Below are 21,308 nucleotides of genomic sequence, written 5' to 3'. Positions count from 1 at the left end.
TTGACAGATAACATCAGGGGTGTGTGGATTCATGCAGAACATGCAGGGGTGAGTGAAATAGCTTGGGACTGCTTGGGACCGTTGTTCTGGTACTGAGTGAGCCAAAAATAATAATGATTTTCTTCGGGACCCAGTGGTCTTAGAGTTACCTCTATGATTCAACGCCTCAGAAACACCAATGTTGCCTGCTGAGCAGTTGATTGAGCCTGATCATAAGACATCAGCGCATTGAACCATTGATAACTTTTGATCCTTCCATTTAATCAAAAAGTGGTCTTGAGCAAAGTTGTAGCTGGGAAAATTTCCTACAAGTACATATGAAAGCTTTTGAAGCTGACCGATATGGTGAATTATTAGATAGACATGAACAAAAATCTTGGTTTTACCATAGTAATTCCCATACAAACTTTAAATGGTTTGTGCCATCTCATTTTCTCACCAAATGGGTTCAAATTTTGAGAGGTTAGTCAGGATCCGATTTGGAATCGTTTAAGTATTGTGGAGCGAAAATTTCAAATTTTGCATCACTCTAGTGGCCATGGATATCCTCTTCAATAAAACGGCCCTTTTCAGGGCCATCAAGCTTACATCAGTAAAGAGTTGGAATAGAATGTATCTGTGCTTGTTTGTCCATATTCAGAACCACAAGCCCCCAACGACCACACAAACTTGGAAGCAGGGGTGCAAGTGATTTTGATTGATTCTCGTAATCAACTTTCTTTTTGAAAAAGATTACTACAAATTTGGATCGCCTACAATTGAAAAACGGAAAGATATTTCAGGCATAACATTTGATAACGGCACAAAAGCATTTGTAAACAAACCTTCTAAGGCCCTTTACACGCGAACCAAAGTACGCCCACGCAAACCAACAACATCATCGCATAGGGGCAACTATCACCTTTCCGAAAGTGGTATTGGTTTGCGTGGGCGTACTTTAGTTCGCGTGTAAAGGGCCTTAGAATGTTTGTTTACAAATGCTTTTGTGCCGTTATCAAATGTTATGCCTGATTTGATCAATTAAAATAACTTAATGCTCTTTACATTTATTCCGTCCACTAGCGGTCCTACGTCAAGCTTCCGTTCGTGCCCCTAGGCACAGACCCTTCTACTTTTTATCTTGAAATTTAGTTTCCAAGGTCAATACAAATTATACTTCAGGTGGCTTATTCTATGAGGCTTGATAAACCAGCTTTTAACGCGTGGCTAATAGTACGGAAGAATGGGACCATTGCATCAGGGCATTGCAACTGTGTAGCAGGTCTAGGCGAAACCTGTTCGCATATAAGCGCTTTGCTATATGCTTTGGCAAATCTACACTCAATGACTGCTACATATAAGGTAAGGTAAACATTTGCTAGTTGAACTAGCATTTATGGCTGATTTAAGGGATGTTGGAAGTGACGCTGCTGTTCTTCGGAGGTTTTGTGATGCTATTACGGATGATTTTTTTTTTTGAGTAAAAATGTTTTGCTTCAAAACCAATTCGTCCCCGAGTTGGAAGGAGAATCACTAGAGAAAATTAGAGAGTTTTCGGACAAATTAAACATCATCATTTCGGCAGCCGAAATTGAACAAATCGAACGATTGACTCGTGCACAATCTCGATGTGACCTGTGGCGATGGGCCAGGATAGGCCGGATAACAGGTTCGATATTAAATGAATGTAGTCGAGTCTCGATTACAACAGTTCCAGCTAAAATGACCCTCTTAAAACGAATTTGCTATCCTGAAACTATGACAATCCAAAATGAAGCTATGGCATACGGAAGAAATAATGAACCTCGCGCTTTAAAAGCGTTCCAAAAAATGATCGTGGAGTATCACAAAAACGTAATGTTTTTGGAATGTGGGGTGATCATTTATCGCGATCAACCATTCATGTCGTCCTCTCCGGACTTGATAATGATGTGTGACTGCTGTGGTACATCAACCGTAGAAGTTAAATATCCTTTCAGGCTATCGGGGAAATCAAGCCTGAATAATCAACTTAAGATCAAGAACTTCCATTCTTGGCAATTCGAGATGGAGAATATTTGATGGTGAAGTCACATGATTACTACGTCCAAATACAAGCAGAGATTTTTGTGAGTGGCTCAAATTTTGGATGGTTTTTTGTATGGAGTAAAGACGAGGAGCTTTGCTTGCGAATTGTGAGAGACATTTATTTCTGGAAGGAAGCTTGTGAAAAATCGTTGAAATATTTCAAAAATATCATATCACCTGAACTAGTCGCCAATTACTTTTTGAATGGTTCAAAACTTAAATAAAAGAAATTCTTAAACTGGAATGATTGATTTATGAAAATTACACAAAATACAAGAAACCTTAACCATTAAATCCACAACATTATGGTTATTCTGAAATCATGCCATGGTATCAACAGATATTGTTCCAGAGATACATTGGTACTTATTCCGCAGCAATCCAATGACTCTCTCCACGTGAATCCGAAGAGAAGTAACTTGTTTATCAGTTTCCAGTTCGGCAGGTGAAAACTGGCGCTTATTGCGTAAAAATGTCGGGATATTCAGGGTTGCTTTCTTTGCGCGAATTATGTCACTAATAGTAAACCCCTTGTCGGCAAGTATAATATCGTTTTCCTCAACTAAATCCAAAAATCCACTCTGCAGCGTAATTTCACGATCGGAGCAGCGACCCGTAAACCCGTTCGAAATATATGCAATTGTCCCGTCAGGATGAACAGCTATCAAGAACTCAACAGTATGTGTTCGCTTATAATTGCTAAAATGTGCAGCCGCGGCCTTTATGTTACCTGGAGTCTCGCAGCGAACCTCAAAACAGTCAACAATGAATATGTACACGTTTATGCTCGTAAATTCTGGCGAAGCTGTGTGGAGTATGACGAGCTGCATTCTTCTGTTGAGATGGTTGAAGAGCGTACTTGCAGCATGAATAAATCACATATAGTGTGCGGTGAAAGTACTTAGATGCCGTTGTTGTGCTCACACCATAGTCAAACCCCAACGTTGAGAACGGTATGTTCAACGGTATTGTGACAACGTCATAACAAACAGTTGTTCTGAACCGAAATTCGGCATAGGGTCATCAAGTGACGGCCGCAAATACTTATATAATTTCGTCAAAACTTGGTAGTCTGAAATTCCTGTATAATAATTGCACTTAATAGCACTCTCCGCTAAAAACTCCAAACCCCTTTGCTTCAAAACCAGCTTTTCCTCCAACCCAAAGTTGTGGTTCTGAATTCGTGCCAGTTCGGTTCGATAAATTTGGAGTTTTTTTTCAGCATCTAACGCTCTATGCAAATAATTGTCTGAAACACAGTAAAGCAAATTATATGTTGAAAAACGTTATTTTTTTCTGGGTGAACAAACCAGTCGGAACTGAAGGTGAAGTGAGCTCCTCGGTGAGTTCCTTATTTTCATCAAACGAGGCTTCGATGTATGATTCGGACGATAACTTCGGGGAAGTTATATGCTCCAGTTCTTCATCAAAAATTTTAGCTGGTTCTGGATCAGGTTGTGTTAATTGATGTATAGGGTTCGAGGCACTTGGCAGGTTATCCTCTAGTTTATCATCATCTGTGCAGCACTGTGCTGCGTTCTTAATTGGTAAGAATAATGATGGAACCCAATCCGGGTTGCTCACATCTGTTGATTTAGATGGTTTTCCTATAGTTCGACAAGTAACCTAATTATTCAATCAATACTAATTAATTAACTTTCAAGTTAAATCTAACCTGAGATAAAATGTCTACCGCATACATATTTCGTACTCCAGCTCAAAGTATCTTTCAAACCTAGAGCAACAATCCATCGATCTCTTCGAAGTATATTAAGCCGGCTGATAAATGAGCTCGAACCTACCGAAGGGAAGCTGTACATGCTTCGCGCTGATACGGACGTATGACAATGGTTCAACACACAAACTTTCGGCATTTTAAAACAGATATAAATAATCAAAAAACATTAGACGATACAACCGGAGATCAGCTTCACAGTTTGACGCCTACAAACATTCAGTTAAATCGACTTGCATTGATTTTTGTATCTGCACGCACTGCTAATGACTGACTGACGAGCGAACCGAAAGTAAACATCAAAGCAAAAGAGAAAATAGCGAGCAAAACAAACCCGGCAAAAATGTCAAACGAAAGTTAGGTTAGGATTGATGCAGTGATCTATAAGGAAGAGAAACGGGCCCTACACTGATCCTGGCTTTCGCTGACCGTCGCTTCACGGGCACATGATCATTCCGGTGGCACTGGTAGTGACGGTTGCTGAAAACGCCGGCTATGAAGACTGGGTGGTGTCCTAGAGGTAACTCTAAGACTAGAAGGTCCCGAAATAACGTGCTCAACTTTTTGGCTCAGCTCTGGTACTCTCTTCGGTCCCAAGCTAATCGCTTCAGCCCTCGAAACATAGGAAAATCCTCTAACCCCTCATTTTATCTGTCAAACTTTCATAGTGAATCAAAACAAACATTGCGTAGTACTAGAATTTCGACTAGAATGGGGTACGTTAATCGTTCGCTTGGGACCAATAGGCTAGTCAAGTAGTGAGTCAATTTAAAATCGTTAGCTTCCATCACTTTTTTCAGCACTTTAGCAGCGGAACACTTCCGTCGTATTCTTCAGGACGTACTTGACAGGTAACCATCTGATCTCTGCGGCCGATTTTGATCCCTGAGAATTCACCGATTTCAACATTAGCAGCAGTTTGCTTCGGCGGCTGTAAATTCCGGATGCCATCGTTTCGATGCTATCTTTAAAAAGCATCTGCTAGCGGTCGGACGAAATCGATAACTTTTTCGAGGGGATCCTCCGGTCAGGTCAGTTTGTCTAGCCTGACTGCCTTTGGATCATCGCCTTAGTTCGGATTCCACTGATTGTAGTGATGTTCCTTCAAAACAGTTTGAAGCATTCAACTTTTTTTTGGCATGAAGGCTGCTAAATTGAAATACTGCAAGGGACAGCCCTATGGGGTTGTATGCAATGGTGACGTAGGACTACGTGGTCTTATATAATAAATGTTATTTCTTTACTACAGCAGGAGCTTGTGATTTGTGTAGGAATAGGAATTTGAGCGGGGTTCTCTCTGTTTAACTCCTTGGTATGACTATGATTGCCCTTATATGAATCTTTTGATATGAATTTTAGTTGGGATATATTCAGAAATTCAACTCTTTTGGAAAATATTGGTGGCCAACCTCTCTATTAAAGATAAATTGGTGGCCTTAAAAAGGCCGTTTGTGTAAATTCAATCAGCGATTGAACCGGTTCATATGTGACAGGTGAGCAGAAATGAGTGGCACAGTTTGTTACCAAGTACCCGAAATTTTCCAGTCAATGAATAGTTTGCTGTTTCTCCGCTTTCTCTGACGAGTTTGGCTGGTCTTCTGCTTCTGGTCGTACAAAATAGCCTTTATTAGAGCGAACGGTAACTCTCGAACAGTTGTCCACAAAATACTCCATAAGAGCGACAATTTGATGCCTGAAAATGCAGGAACCAAAATTGACAGGAGAACGGCTTCCTCTCGAACGGCGAGTCATAGTTGTCGTCTTCAAAATTGTGAAGATAATAATGACGATGAAATGTGATTCACATGAGAGAGGCAAAGCTACAAACACATCCGGAGAACTTTGAGATTAGGGCGTAATTGCTTTTGTAAACAAACACGTCAACCGCCCATTTCTCGCGACTAAAAGAACAATCTTGCAAATAAACTATACCAAATGATAGAGGAACTATTCATCTACCTGTTTATGTTATTAGTTTTTTTTTATGATTGAGCTTTAATTCACGAGAAATAGGCAAATGACGTGTTTGTTTACAAAAGCAATCACGCCCTAATGTCGAAGTTCTCCGGACATAACATATTAACACATCAAGTCAGATAGAAGTTCGCAAGATAAATTGAAAAAGTCTGAAGCTATTGAAATAAAAAAAGTAAACTAAAACTGCATATCAGCACATGAGCTCAAGAAAATCCTCCAAGCAACTTATGAACTATTACACTACTTCATTTCGTGGGGACACCCGTCTCTACAATCACCAATCACCGACTGGGATTGAACCCAGGCCCTTTGGAGTGAGAGGCAGTCATGCGATCTGATGTTTAACTAACGTTCATATTCGCAAACTCCCTCAACTCAAGATCCTAAACCCCATCTCATCGCATATATTTGACATCATTTCTCTATTACATAGTGGTTTAAGCGCCTTGTGCCTTGTCAGTAGAAAGGCGCTCCAAATAAGCTCTGAAGTGCTTTCTGCGTTCAAGACCAACTGTAAAGCGGAACACAATAAGCGACAATGCATTTAAAACACTGGATAAACAATTCATGCAACACTCAACCACAAATGCCACCTCCGATCGTCAGATGGACCCACTTCGCACTATGCATATTACATTTGCGACGGCTGCGGTCGGTCCGAACATTGCATAATTCCCCCCAGCTTAACCCCCCGTAAGTGCATTTAGTGGTCAATACCAGCTCTAGAACAAGGGCCCATGAGGATGATGGATTGTAGGTACTCACCGTACTCGTCATCGTCCGACAGTGCCATCGCCTGCAGCCGCGAAAGGGCTTGTTCCTCGAGCCGTTGCTCCTTGATGGTGGCATCCAGCTCCTGGTCCGAGTCGGTTTCGTTGCTATTGGACTGATTCCGGTTTACATCAGCGTCGTCACCATCGCCATCGCCGTAGTAGTTATCGTGCGGGAACAGATGCGAAGGGCAGCCATTTATCATCGTCGTTTTCGTGGTCGTGGTGGTCGTGGCTGTGCTTCCAACAACGGCTTTGTTCTGATTTTTCACTAGGATACTATTGTTGTTGTTATTGTTATTATTGTTGTTATGGTTGTTGTTGTTGGCGTAGTTGCTCTCGTTCAATTCTCCATCCACATCAATCAGATTGTCGTTAAGCTCGGCCTCACGTCGCAACGATTGAGCATCGTCGGCATCCACACTGAGGCGCCCGTACGCCCGCCGGGGAGGCCGGGAGCCGTTCCTGTCTAGAGGAGTGGGAGAAAAACGGAGATTGCAGTCAGAACCAACAACGGTATTAGGTATCAGCATGATTCGGCTACACATAGGGACGGGATATATATCTATATAAAACATTGCGATGATGACAGGAAGGTAAATGTTGAATGACAGGGATTAGGACGATGATTCGGGAACGTGACGGACGGATTCTCACGTGAGCAATAATCCGGAAGGCTTCCGCTGGCGGAAGCGGTTGCTTATTCTGAAATTTTCGATAAATTAAATACACCAATACGATAGCAATTTATTCCGTTCAAAATTTGTCTTATTCATAGTCAAGTTTAGCATTTTTCCTGACGTGAAGCATTAAGAATTTCCCAGCCAGAAGAAGACAAAAGGAAAGCAAGCTCTAATTAACCACGATGAACGTCACCCCGCTGCTGTTGGTAGCCTTAACGAGAAACACAGAAAGGACGTCGCCACAATGTGCCATCGCTAGAGGCCAGCTCACTTCCAGACTTTATAATTTCCACACGAGCTTGTGTAGTCGGATGCAATGTTTCGTAATCATAATTAAGTTTTTTTTTTGTTGAGTGAACTTTCAGAATGTTGAAGCCAACAAAACGGGCTCAGCTGGATATGGTTGAAGGAAAGGATACAATTTTGACATGTTAATCACTTCAGAGGAGGATAAAATTAGTCACGTACAGCCAACCGGGAAATGCAAGGAATAACCATGTCTGGGTGTAACGGGATGGATATATGTAAATAGTTTGTAACCTGGGGGTAATTAAAATAGTTCAAATGCAAACGTCAAACACCCGCAATTGCGGTCAGGTAAATACACTTTAAAAGTATATGCCCAGCCGAAGCTGGATTCATAGATACCGCACCAATAAATTATTACCCTTTCGATGCAAATTGGACTGTTTCAAGTCTACTCATTTATGGACGCCATTCCTGAGGTCTAACAGTTGTTTTCGCACTGAAGTCTATTCGATCAGCGCCATCTTTAGTTGTCCAGGTGAGACAAAGTACATATATGTCCTACCGTAGCAGGCTTGTTTGTGAAACTACATTGGTCATTCTTTCTCCGCTGTACTGGATTTGAACTTTCGAGACGATTTCGTACTGTACTACTTGCTGTATAAGAGACGAATAAGACGCATTTTGAATTCGGTTGTTTCACAGGCGCGCTGAGCAGTATATATATATGTCTAGCGGAAGTTTCAATTTGCATACAACATTCGCTTCTTCACTCCCTCGCTTTTCACTGTTTTGGCTTCGGAGGTGATTCTTCTCACAGGTGTGCTGAACGGTATATGTTCAGCCGAACCGGACAAATTTGGATACTACATCTACGTTTTTTCTCGCTTTTCAATCAACGTTTCAACAACTTGCCAGAAGAGTAATCCGTCCAACAATTGACTTTCGAGTTCGAGTTCCTGTACTGCAACGACATCAACTATGGCAACAAAACTCATAACCAGAAATGCCGATTCCTTGAAGGTCTTAACAACAAAACTCAAGGGTCTCAGATTATCGTTAAGCAATATTTGTCAGTACGTTAAGAACTTTAAGGAGGGAACCCCCACCAATCAAATTGATGTTCGAATTGAGCGATTATATATTCTGTGGGTACAAATTAGCGAAACAATCTGGGAAATTCAAGCGCATGGGGATTATGAGGAAGAAGATGGTTTTCAAAAAAGGAGCTGTTTGAGATAGAAAACCGTTACTACGATGCGAAATCGCTTCTGGTTGAGTAGGTTAAAGGATTGCAGGAAAGGTCTTCGCCACACCAAACAATGCGCACTGCAGATGGCGTAATGGATCATGTTCGCTTGCCTCAAATCCAGCTGCAATATTTTGATGGTAGTCTCTGATTCACGAAAAGCCAGATCTACCCGATGTATAGAAACTTCACTACCTCAAAGGGTACTTAGCAGGCGAAGCAAAGGCACTGAATGATCCGCTAAAGATCACGAAGAACAATTATCAAGTTTCTTGGGACACGTTGCTAAGACGTTACGACAACGATAAACTTTTGAAAAAGAAACAAGTGCATGCGCTCATTAAACTACCTTCACTTAGCAAGGAATCTATCACGGATCTCCATAGATTAGTAGATGGTTTCGACCGTGTGATCCAAACGTTAGATCGAATCATTGAACCAGCCGAATATAAGGATTTGTTGCTGGTAGAGCTGCTCAGTTCTCGTTTCGATCCTACCACACGGCGGGGGTGGGAAGAACATTCATCTACGAAGCAGCAAGACACCCTAAAAGATGAAAGGAAAAGAAACGGATGGAATGGTGCCCTCCATTATTACTCCGGTTTGTGTTTCGGTTTGACCAGCCTGAAATCATCTAGGCTTGTGTTAGCTTTTATTTTTCTGTGGCTGCCGGATGGTGGCTTTCGATGGCTGGCTGTTGCTCCATCGAGCACATGACCGTTCCGTCACTACCAGATCGCTGAATATGCCAACGGCGATTATAGGGTGGTGGTGAGAGGAGTATCATCAGTGAACACAACCGCATCGGGAATCGCATTTGGCAGCACTTTGTTAATGCATACATACCTGCTCACCCTCGTGCTCACCGCTGAAGCAGCTAGCCTTGCAGCAGCAATATTTCCGTCGCATTCTGAAATAAACTGCTTCGTCCCGTTTCTTGTCGTCCAGTTGGTACATGACCTTGGCCTCTACAAACTTTGAATCCATGGAGTCCCGGTCGGGTGGTTGGCATCGATAGTGTGAACACGTCCAGCGATTGTAGATTTCGAATACCATCAGATGCGCTTTGATGTTGTCCAGCGGGCGAGGGATTTCGATCACGGTCTTGAGGAGATCTTCTTGTCGGGCCAGTTTGTCCGGTATCAGCTTGTCCAGCTGGAGTGCCTATGGAACATCGTCTTGGTGAGGATGTTTAGGATCTGGGATAGGATTTCACTCTCGATTCTACCATAGAGGTAACTCTAAGACCAGAAGGTCCCGAAGAAACGAGCTCAACTTTTTTGCTCAACTCTGGTACTATCTTCGGTCCCAAGCTAATCGATGCACCCCTCGAAACATAGGAAAATCCATGAACCCCTCATTTTATATGTCAAACTTTCATAGCGAATCAAAACAAACATAGTGTAGTACTGGAATTTCTACTAGAATGGGGTGCGTTAATCAATTTGCTTGGGACCAATAGGCTAGTCAAGTAGTCACCCAATTTAAAATCGTTAGAATCGTATTGATTGTTGATTCTACTGCTTGTTTTGTTTCTTCAAAATAAAACATTTTTGAACTGTCAAATTAACCGGGTTGCCAAACATGCCATTATACAAACAAACGAATTCAGTCTGATGACTGGCACTCTCGGCACTGCCGTCAAAGCTGCGGCACACATGAGGTACACTGAGAAAAAAGTTGGCGCAAAATACGTGTGTAGAGTGACCACCCCTTGGATTAGTATTATTTGTGTGGAACATTCAATTGAGTGTGACAGGGAGGAAGGTATTCGACCACCATCGTATTTGAGAAGCGGTGCGAAAGAGAAAGGAATAGCTACCACGGCAAAAAAGTGGTGATCGATTGCTAGCGGGGCAAGTGAGCGGAGTTGCTACCGCGATTTGTCAGCGGGATTGGCTGCCACGGCGAGGAAGTGGTGATTGATGATTGCTACCGCAGCGAGAGAGCGGAGTTGCTACCGTTCATAGTAAACATTGCGATTTTCGATATTATTGTTGTGATCTTCAGGTAAATAATGGTGATCATTGCGTGATGATGCACTAAACAGATTATTTTTCAAAACAAACGAAATTTGCCTCCGGGCTGCGAAGTTCAAAGAAACCGCAGTAAAGAAGAATTTGCTTCTGGCACATGGTGGTTTCGAACTGCAGGATATTTTCTTCAACATTCCGGGAGTAGACGTTGTAGGGGACAAGGATACAGATTCCCATGCAGTTGCCGTAGAGAAACTGGACAGCGACATGAGGCTCATGAGCGTTACGTGTTCTGGGCCATGAAACAGGAATCAGGCGAGGGTTTGACAAAATTTCGCGTGAGGACACAGACGCACGCATCGAGGTGTAATTTTGGGAAAACCTCTGCTGACAGGTCTTCCATAGCTGTTGCTGACAAAATGCTTCAATTTGTACCAGCTTCACTTTGTGATAAACCACTGCAGGCAACGGTTTTGACACTGGAAGAAGTTATTAAGCAGGTGAATGCTTTTGAGACTTCTTGCTCTGCTAGCGATCAGCAGCGGCCAGGCAATATTACCCACGGTAAGAAGACGGAGATCATCCAACGGGTGAAAATGCTCTGCAAATTTTGCGGAAAGTTTCACGGATCAGGTCAAAATTGTCCAGTTTGGAATAAAACGTGGTCCAACTGCGGTAAGCTGGGACATTTTCGTATACACGAAACGAAAATCAATTATTTTATTCATGTGTTTCACTTATACATTTTTGCCAAAACATCAGCCTTATACATTCCATAAGACAAACCACATGGGTCCTATAAGAATACATAAAAGGTATGTGTGACAGCTTATACAATTTATTTGACACATGATCTTCATTAACTTTTTGCAAGGCGTCTGTTTATTAGTTGACTTATACATTTTATGAACAATCAGCAATAGAAATTTGCCAAATGGTATAAGGAGATTTCTATCCGTGTAGTATGCTACAACCGTGAGGTGCTTTCCAAACGCCAGCGATGAAGTCTGCTGCCAAAAGAAGTAACACTCAAGCATTCCAACCCAATCGGATGTCATTCGGGAAACAACCGCGAACGGAAGCTCCTTTTCCCACTCGACGGTTTCACGCAATAGGCAATGAGCAAGAAGAAGAGTATACCGAATTTGTCGAAATGGTATCTTCGACAAGCGATTCAGAAGAGTTGGTCTGGGCAGAAGTAGGAGGTGTGATCATCGAGATGCAGGCAGATTCGGGTGTTCATTCGAACATTCAATGGAGTACAAATGTTGGCTAGGAGAAATCGTTCGGACAAAAAGTTCAAAGCCCTACGCACAACGGGATTGTCTGGTGGTGTTGGAAATGTTGCGCTCCAGTTCTCGGTGGTACCACACATCCTACGGACGATGTTATCCCGACTGGTATCCGCTTCGCATATCACTAGCATAGCGCTCGATACTGGCTCGAAGCGTGGACAGGCGAATACAACGTGTTCGGCCGTCTCTTTGGCGCCAGCACACGCGGGGCAGGTTGGAGTACCTGCACGGCCGAACCTATGCAAGTAACTCTTAAAGCAGCCATGGCCTGACAGGAACTGTGTCAGGTGGAAGTTTACTTCCCCGTGGCGCCTGTTGACTCAGATTGATACGGAAGATCAAGCGGTAGGTCCACTTCCCCTTTGTGGAGTTTTCCCACTCCGACTGCCATCCCGCAATCGACACCGCTCGCGCGTTGTTGCACACCCCTCGAACGGTCCTAATAGCACACCACGTCCTCCTTAATGATGAGGCCGATTGGCATCATCCCTGCTATGACACAGACGGCCTCCCTCGAGATGGTGCGGTATGCACTGGCCACCCTCAAGCACATTAGCGTGTATGTACTCTCTAATTTCCGCCTGTGACAGTCAATATCCAGTACCGCAGCCCACGCAGGGCCACCGTATCTGAGGATAGATACTACGACCCCAGCGAGGAGCCTGCGCTTACTGGCATTCACTGCCGAGCTGTTTGACATCATGCGGGATAATGCCCCCACAGCCGTAGACGCTCTCTTGCAGGCGTACTCGACGTGGCAGCCGAAGCTGAGCTTATCATCGAGCATAACCCTCAAGAGTTTCAGAGAGCGCACAGACCTAATTGTGCTTCCGCCGACTGTCAACGTCGCATGCTGTACTGACATGCGATTGTTGACTACGACCACTTCCGTCTTGTGATGGGCAAGCTCCAGTTTCCTGGATCTCATCCATTCCTCCACAAGCTTGACGCAGTGAGCCGCTGTCAGCTCTACCTCCTCGAGGGATTCCCCGTAGACTACCAGCGTGACATCTTCGGCAAAACCTAAAATTTTCACGCCTACTGGGAATCTTATCCTCAACAATCCATCGTACATGTAATTCCATAGCACCGGGCCAGGCTGGAGCCTTGTGGAACTCCTGCGGTGACTCTTACGCATTTTCGCCATCTTCTGTGTCGTACGTTAACACACGATTCTGGAAGTAGCTTTCCACAATCTTATACAGCCCTCCGGGAATTTGGAGCTGGTGAAGCGAGTGGACTATCACCCCCCAGCACGCGCTGTTGAACGCGTTCTTCACATCTAAGGTTACCACCGCGCAGTAACGAATGCCCCTTCGTTTCAGGTGGACCTCTTCTGCCGTCTGGATGACGTCGCGGATAGCTTCCACCGTGGATCTGCCCTTACGGAACCCGTACTGGCTGCTTGACAGGCCGTCTACACCTTCAGTGTAAGCCGACAACCAGTTGAGGATGACCCTCTCAAGCAGTTTCCTAGTGGTGTCCAGCAAACAAATGGGCCTGTTGGCTGACGGGTACCCAGGGGGTTTTCCTAGCTTCGGGAGCAGCACCAGCCTCTGCCGCTTCCACGTATCTGGGAAGATGCCTATGTTCAGACAGGTCTAAAAAACAGAACGGAACATGTCTGGATTTTCCGCAACGGCCGCCCTCAGAGCCCAACCGGGATCCCATCTGGGCCCGGGGCCTTACCCACCACCAGCGACTTGGCAATATCGCTAAGTTCTCTGTTCGTCACTCTAGACACTTCTCCCTGATCCGCGACTGAGATCCGCGGCCAGGAGTCTACGTCCCCACGTGGAAATAAGAACCCAACGATCGACGCAAGCATCGCTGGCGATCTGTCCGGGGGTGCCGCCACGCCGCGGGTCTTGGCCATGACCACTTTGTAGGCATCCCCCCATGGGTTCGTGTTGGCGCTTTGGCATAAGCTGTCAAAGCACGCGCGCTTGCGTCTGGCGATCTCTTTATTGAGGGCCGCCTTAGCCGCTCGAAGAGCGACACGGCGTTCCTCCCGAGATTCAGTCGTACGAGCTCGTTGCATCCTCCTTCTCGCCTGGAGGCAAGACGCCCTGAGGATAGCAATCGACTCGCTCCACCAGTACACCGGTCTATGGCCATACCTGGGATAGGCTCTCCTAGGCATGGGTGTATCGCACGCCCTTGTCAGCGCTGCTACCAGTTCTTCCCCCTCAGATCCGGGGTTATTCGCTCCCGCCTCAGTGCTTCGCCGAAGACCTCTTCATCGAAGAACGACGTCCGCCAGCCTCGAGCGCAGGAAGGATTTCCTCCTGCCACTCGTCTCTCACCTGGCCCCACACTGTAGCGGATCGCCTGATGGTCACTATGGGTGTAACCCTCATCGACCCTCCAGTGTAGGTTGCCCTCCAAACACGGGCTGCAGTACGTCATATCAATGACGGATTCTGCACCATTCCTTCAGTAGGTACTGGCCGAGCCGGTGTTGGCTAGTACAACATCCAGTTTGGCCATTGCCTCCAGTAGGATGCATCCTCTCTGGTTGGTGTGGTGGCTGCCCCACTCCACCGCCCATGCGTTAAAGTCGCCCGCAATGACCACCGGTCTTAGGCCGACAAGTACCGCAGTGAGTCTGTCCACCATCTGGAAGAACTGTTCGATAGACTACCTGTGCGGAGCATAACAGCTACTTAAATATACTCCATTTACCCTGGCGATCACGAATCCCTCGCTCGAGTTGGACACGACTACCTCCTGAACGGGGAAGCTCCCCATCGTGCATATCGCTGCCATCCCCAACGCGTCCGTGACCCAATTCCCGTTGCCGGATGGGACACGGTACGGGTCGGAGATGATTGCGACATCCACTCCCCATTCCGCTGCCGATTGCCACAACAGTTGCTGGGCAGCCGAGTAATGGTTCAGGTTCAACTGCGCTACCTCGAACATGGCTGAGCATTGCTCTTAGCCGGGGCAGCATCGCTCTTGGCCCCCGGGCAGCGTGGGCCACCTGCCATGTGGTTGGTAGGGGATTTCCCCTTCTCCGCGCATATAGTGCACCTCGGCGGCTTTTGGCAATCTTGCGCCTTATGGCCCTCCGAGCTGCACCATCTGCACAGCTTGCTCCTGTCGGTGTTCTTACAGTCCCGAGCCACATGACCCTGACCGAAGCACCTGAAGCAAGCCATAACCGGTCGGGGGATGCTCACTGGGCAAACCGACCAGCCCACTCGTACCTTCCCTGTGGCTGCCGCTTTCCTGGCATCAGCTGCCGGGAGCTTAACGGTAGCCACCTGGGTGGAGAACAGTCATTTCCTCAAGGTAACCGCTGTTGGCGGTACCTCGATTTGGCACTGCTCCCTGAGCGCCTTGGCTAGTTCGGTCACCTCTGTCACTTCATCCAAGTCCTTAACCTGGATGGTGATCGTCGAGCCTAGCGATCTTACCTGCACCCCATTTTCAACGACCTCGTTTGCCAGTTTCTGGTACGTCGGTCCCTGGTCTCTAGCGCCACGCTTAAGGTTCAATTTACTTTGATGCATTTTTTAAAAATTCAAAAGCAGTTTTTTTCGACGCATTATTTTAGATTGCAAAAAGCTTGCGTCATTTTGTGTAAAATATCAAAAGTAATCGAATAGTGCGAGCTTTTTGCAATCTGAAATGATGCGTCGGAAAAAACTGCTTTTGAAATTTTCCAAAAAGCATCAAAGTAAATTGAACCTTAAGCACCAGGAGCATCACGCCAGTACGAGTGTGCCTGCTCAACCACGGCCGCACACTCTACCTGGGCTGAGACTTTCCGTCTCTTGGGGCGTGCTGCACCCTTTACTGGCGAGGACCGGTCGCGCTTCTGCCTTTGTGTCACGGCAAAGTGGAGGGCCTCGCTGGCCATCGTACTGTTGCCTGCGAAGTTGAAGGCGTCCGTCTGGGTAGACTTCGGTTCCCTCTTCTCCGCCTTCTCGGCGACTTCCAGTCGCTTTTCTAGCCGCTTGTGGTCGTCTTGGGCCTCATCCACCGTAGCGCGGAGCTGTCGCAAGGCCTGCTTGAGGTCCTTTGCGATATTGTTCCGCGTGCTGGTGAACTCGATGATCGCATCGAGCTGACCCGCGATAGCCAGTATCCTAGGGAGGGCCCCAAAGCCATGCATGGCTTTTATTAGCCTGGACCCATCCATGGGTTGTTCCTCTGGCTGTCCGCCGGTCTCATCGGTTGGCTCTGGGTCTGGCAGAGGTTTCGGCCCCTTGGTATCCTTGATCAAGTCCTTGTTTGAGTTACTGGGTGGGGGAGATCTCGTAAGACCACCTTGGAACTTTTTTGATGATTATCTATCATTCTGACTATTGGGTCCCCCTTAGACCGCTATCCTAACCGTGCAACTGGAATAGTCGCTGTTTGATCCCTATGGGTGCCTATGCAAGCAGTGAGGTCCATGTCGAGGATTGACATAGGCTTTCATGGGGCGTTATGTTCAGAGCCGGATGGCGTAAGACGGGAATAACTCAACCGAACCTATTTCCACCGCAGTCTCCCAACTGGGTGGCACGGAAGGAACGTATTCTAAGGCCTGCCAGGGTTTTATGGGACGGAGACGGGCAAGGCATTAGCTCAAACGTCGTTTCGGTCGGTTCCACCCGACGGTACTAAAAGGATGAAATACCTTGGCCGCCAGCCCGTAGCGTGGTTTGTGTGAAGTTTCCGCTCGGTTTCCTACATACGGCCAGTGTGTCAGTAAACATACTTGCGATCTTACTGACATCGATCGCAAGGCGCCGTCTGGGGAATAGTTGTTGTTCGATTAGCCGACTGGATCAGTACCGCAGCACTGGTGGTCCATCGTTTCTAGGGTGCACCACGAGGAGGCGAACAACTCCACACCCACAAGAATCCAACTGAAACCGAACGTCGGTATGGCCAGACAGATAAGGAGGCATTGGCCTTAGTGTGGGCGGTTGAACGGTTTCAGATTTACCTAGTGGGCATTAGGTTTGAATTGGAGACCGACCATAAGCCCCTTGAAGCAATATTTCCACCCGATTCACCACCCTGTTTAAGGGTAGAACGTTGGGTCTTACGGTTGCAGGCGTTCAGTTACGACGTGGTGTACCGTAAAGGTAAGTCGCACATAGACAACTCTCTATCACGTCTCGCTCATACATCAGTGGAGGAACCATTTGATCCAGTTTGTGATGTCTATATACGGAATGTGCTTGATTTGGAAGCAGTAGACATTGGAGAGTTGGAAAAGGCGTCTTGTGAGGATTCTGAGCTACGTGAACTACGAGAGTATCTTGATCGAGGAGTATGAGAATTTTCCTCGATCAAGATACTAGAATTCATTTTAATATCTGTTCAAACCGAATTTGAAAATAATCTTATTAATATATAAGGTTTATATTTAGAGCTTCATTTTGATATAATCTTTGGTAGAAGGTCGTCCAAAACCTAGTCGAGTATGTGATTCACTGAATTTCCACTCTATGAGACATTTGGAGATGGAATATTGATTAAAATAGTCCAAAACTATCCAAGAAAGGCTCAAGTCGCTGCTAGGTGGATTACTGTGAATTTTTCGCATTGCTTTTGACGCCCTCCTACTAAGTGCAAATCAACAAAATCGCTCTCCGAAGCGTTTAATTTAACATTATTCCACTTAATCGGGCGCTAATCGAAAAACAACAAATGCTAATGCAGTGCTCCGGTATTTGCATGCCATAAGCACCGAATAATCGCACCACATACGCTCTCAATTAACCGGCACATTAGGCAGAACGGATTTATTTTAGGCCCACTCAGGTCACCCACTTTGCATAACGAATACTAATCGCATGACTAATTAATTGCGGCTAAATCATTTTCAGATTGATTATTCAGGTGCAGGTCATCCGTGAAACAGTCGATGAACACATGCGTGAGATTGTTGATTATTTTTTTTCTGCTGAATCACGAAATACCTACGTTAATAGCAAACAGTTGCTGACGAGGGATCTTATTTCGGCCTGTTTTATTATGCAGCACCCATAGGGTTGCCAGACCATCGTGGAATAGGTGACTCCTGCCCGGAGGATATAACCTGTAACCGAATGATATCGCATTTTCTCCGGAGCGTTACTCAGTCGGATTCCACCTCCAGAAGGAGCACCATCCAGCATCGTGATTAAGAGCCTGCCATTAGACTTCATTTCTCACCCGAGGAACCGGAAAACGCTCCAGCAAAACACAAATCCGAAGAGGAATTCACTTGCTTTACCGGAATGTGTATGTGCGAGAGTGTATATCTGTACGTATCCTTCTCAAACATTGAGATCATCAATTTACTGATGCTTCTGTACCTGGCCTCGAACCTTACAGCAAATCGTCTCCAGTTGGTTCGGGAGGAAGATTTGTGCCTCTTGATTTGACGGATTCCGGTACGGATATCTTCTCATTTTTCAGGACTTCTGACAGCTTGATTTAAATGGGCTACACACACACCGGACAGAGGTTCAACAAATGTCCAATTTGAAGAGAGCGTCTTCAGGGTTGAGTGCTGCTTCCTCATGTAGCCATTTAGTAGGGGTTCAACAAACAAATTCACCGAAACCGAAACCGAGACTGAACGAAAGGTCTCGGTGAGAGTGGGAGAAAGAGCTATCGAAATTGTTTCTTGAGACGGAAACTTCATCAATCCTGGAGCCGTTGTTTTATGCTGCAGCGCAGGGATTTACTTCTGCTTTCTTCGAGGGAACGGTTGAATTGGCAATAAATCCACCGTTTAAGAATGGCTGCTTGGGTGGGTGAAGGGGGATTTATTTGTCTCGTTTCTGGATTAGGGGCATATGTGAGATGTGTCCATTCTGTCGAGATCCACCGGAAATCAAGAAGGCTGATAAAGTCGCAAAAGTTCGGGTTATTCAGGTTATGCATAATTCATGGCATCGGCGCTGGATTTTCATGGCAAAAGGCGGCCCTGAACAAGGTTAGGAAAGATATTTGTCGAGGATCAATCAGAGGTGCGAAAAACGTGTTGGGAGTTGAGATGAGCCCGCATCCTATGCTCATCTGTGTGATGTAAATGGTATAGTTGAATGAATTGAGGGTTGAATTATTGCTCCACTATCCAAGTAGGTAACAAACCCGCCAATTTGCATTATAAGGCTGCTATACGGCAAATATAAAGTTCAGAAGAATATTAAATTTATATAGCAATAGGGGCAATAAGCAGATATGTATGTTACTTAGATACTTCGTGTTTGCAAGGACACACATTTGATTATCAGCTCAATTGATTGCTTATCTACAGTAATCAGTGAGTAGCAGTGCTTTCATGGTAAATTTAGAGCTGGTTACTCACAGATTGTTCATATGTCCACTAGACTGATGAAAAATTTGAAACTTTTGCTCCACAGTGCTCAAACGGTTCCAAATTGAGTCCTGTTTAGCCTCCCAAAATTTGAACTCATTTAGTGAGAAACTGACTTGGCACAAACCATTTGAAGTTTATATGGGAACTACTATCGAGAAACCATAATTCCGGTTCATATCTATCTTAAAATTCACCAGTTCACTCTACTTTAGAAAATGATCGCTTAACTTGTTGAAAATTTTTTCAGCTACAACTTTGTTCAAGACCAGTTGTCGATCAAATATAAGGAACAAAAGTTATTAATGATTCAAGTCACTGATGTCTTATGATTATGCTCAATCAACTGTTCAGCAGGCAACATTGGTGTTTATGGCGCGTAGAATAGAGGACAAAAATCATGGCTACTATGTCACACTGCAGAATACAGTGTTTCCCACAATACAGTTTCTCAATCTTGCCATAAGATTATCAATCTCTTAAACAATTAATAACTATTTAATTTGACGTTTGGCTGAAAAACAATTTTCTGCAAAGTTGTAGCTGATAAAAATTCCCATAAGAATATCAAAAGAATTTGTTAACAGTGCAATATGTAAAAAGGCTAAAAGACAATGAACAAAAAGTTTTGTTTTCCCATAGTAATTTCCATATAAACTTCAAATGGTTTGTGCCAAGTCAGTTTCTTATCAAATGAGTTTAAACTTTCGGAGGCTAATCAGGACCCGATTTGTGGAGCGAAAATTTCAAATTTTGCATTAGTCTAATGTCCACCCACCCCTAGCTCATGCGCCACCTTTGAAAAGCACTCTTATTTGTGATATTGGAATGAACACATAAACTAGTTGCCTCTAATTAAAACTAGAGCACGGGTAAGCGTTGCCTATAATCAGCTCGCCATAAAACTTTAAAATACTAATTTGTCAGATATTAGCTTTTCAATTTCATGGTGGATCAAAACGAAACGATGTTTTATGTCCGACGTTTCGGTATTTGAACTTTGGTATATACAATTGTATCGTCTTTCGTTCAGCACAACAAGTTTGCAATTTAAAGCTATAACTAGCCCTTATGATGATCCCAATTGACCACTTTGTCAAGCAGTTTTGGCGTGACTTTCTACCAGCGATTTCACAAAACTGGACCAACTAATTTCTATGTTTTTATGAAACGCACAAATGTTGGCTACTTTTCTCGAGGTTCTAGAAGAAAAAATCTCAAAATAATGTTTCATTTCAAAGTTCGAGTGGTAGTTAACGTCATTTTATCTGCTCGAATAAAGTGGTTAATTTCTGGATCGAAACGATTGCAATGATACCACCAAATAGGGGAATTTACGTATTCTCGTCAATCTAAGCAGCGTCCGCACTTCTATTAACATTTTCACAGCGTCACGCACATATATGACGTGTCTGTTTGTTTCAATTCATCTGCTGCTTGCTTCTCTATCCATTCCAATCGACATAATTCTTCAAAACTGTTTGAAAGCGTTTTTACAACGCTCTAAACTTCTCAGGTGAGTGTGACTATTGTCGGCAGCCTCTTTTTCTTCGGCAACCTTCCCATTAGAACTGCGTGTTAACCAGCTGTTCTATTATCGGCAACTCGAAATCAGCCCCATTTTGTATTACGTATGCTTCATTTGAAGAAAAATCTGGCATAAAAGGATTGCTCGGTCCTACAAATATAATCAGATTGAAGCTGAAAGACTAAAGAATCATTTGGATACATTCAGGGAAGTCTGTTGATGGTAAAACATAGTGAAATTAACGTTTAAATTTTGATTGCCGAAAACAGTCAATGGGTGCCGAAGCCGACATTTACCCTATATCATATTAACAATATGATCCATTCATGCCTTTTCCAAACATTGCAATGGCGACCCGCAAAATATTGCTTCACGCACCATCTAGCGTTGAAAAAGGTCAGCAGCAATCATTCAATTACAATCGAGGGGTGCGAATATAGCACTTATTACAAAAGTAAGAGTCACATTATTTTCATTAATTACATTGT

The 21,308-nt window shown here is 44.6% G+C and overlaps 1 protein-coding gene across 1 annotated transcript in view; it reads right to left on the bottom strand.

Annotated features, from left to right (window-relative positions):
- Positions 1–21,308, bottom strand: part of LOC135707432 (transcription factor mef2A) — a 324,135-nt gene that overhangs the window by 139,771 nt on the left and 163,056 nt on the right. Inside the window, exon 2 of the mRNA XM_065229260.1 lies at positions 6,524–6,997. Coding sequence (XP_065085332.1) covers positions 6,524–6,997 — 474 coding nt within the window. The remainder of the gene's footprint in view (positions 1–6,523; positions 6,998–21,308) is intronic.

Source organism: Ochlerotatus camptorhynchus, unplaced genomic scaffold, assembly GCF_037179485.1.
Source record: "Ochlerotatus camptorhynchus isolate MF236.1 unplaced genomic scaffold, CSIRO-AGI_Acam_v1.1 ptg000312l, whole genome shotgun sequence".
NCBI lineage: Eukaryota > Metazoa > Arthropoda > Insecta > Diptera > Culicidae > Ochlerotatus > Ochlerotatus camptorhynchus.
This window is presented reverse-complemented; position numbering and strand designations above follow the sequence as displayed.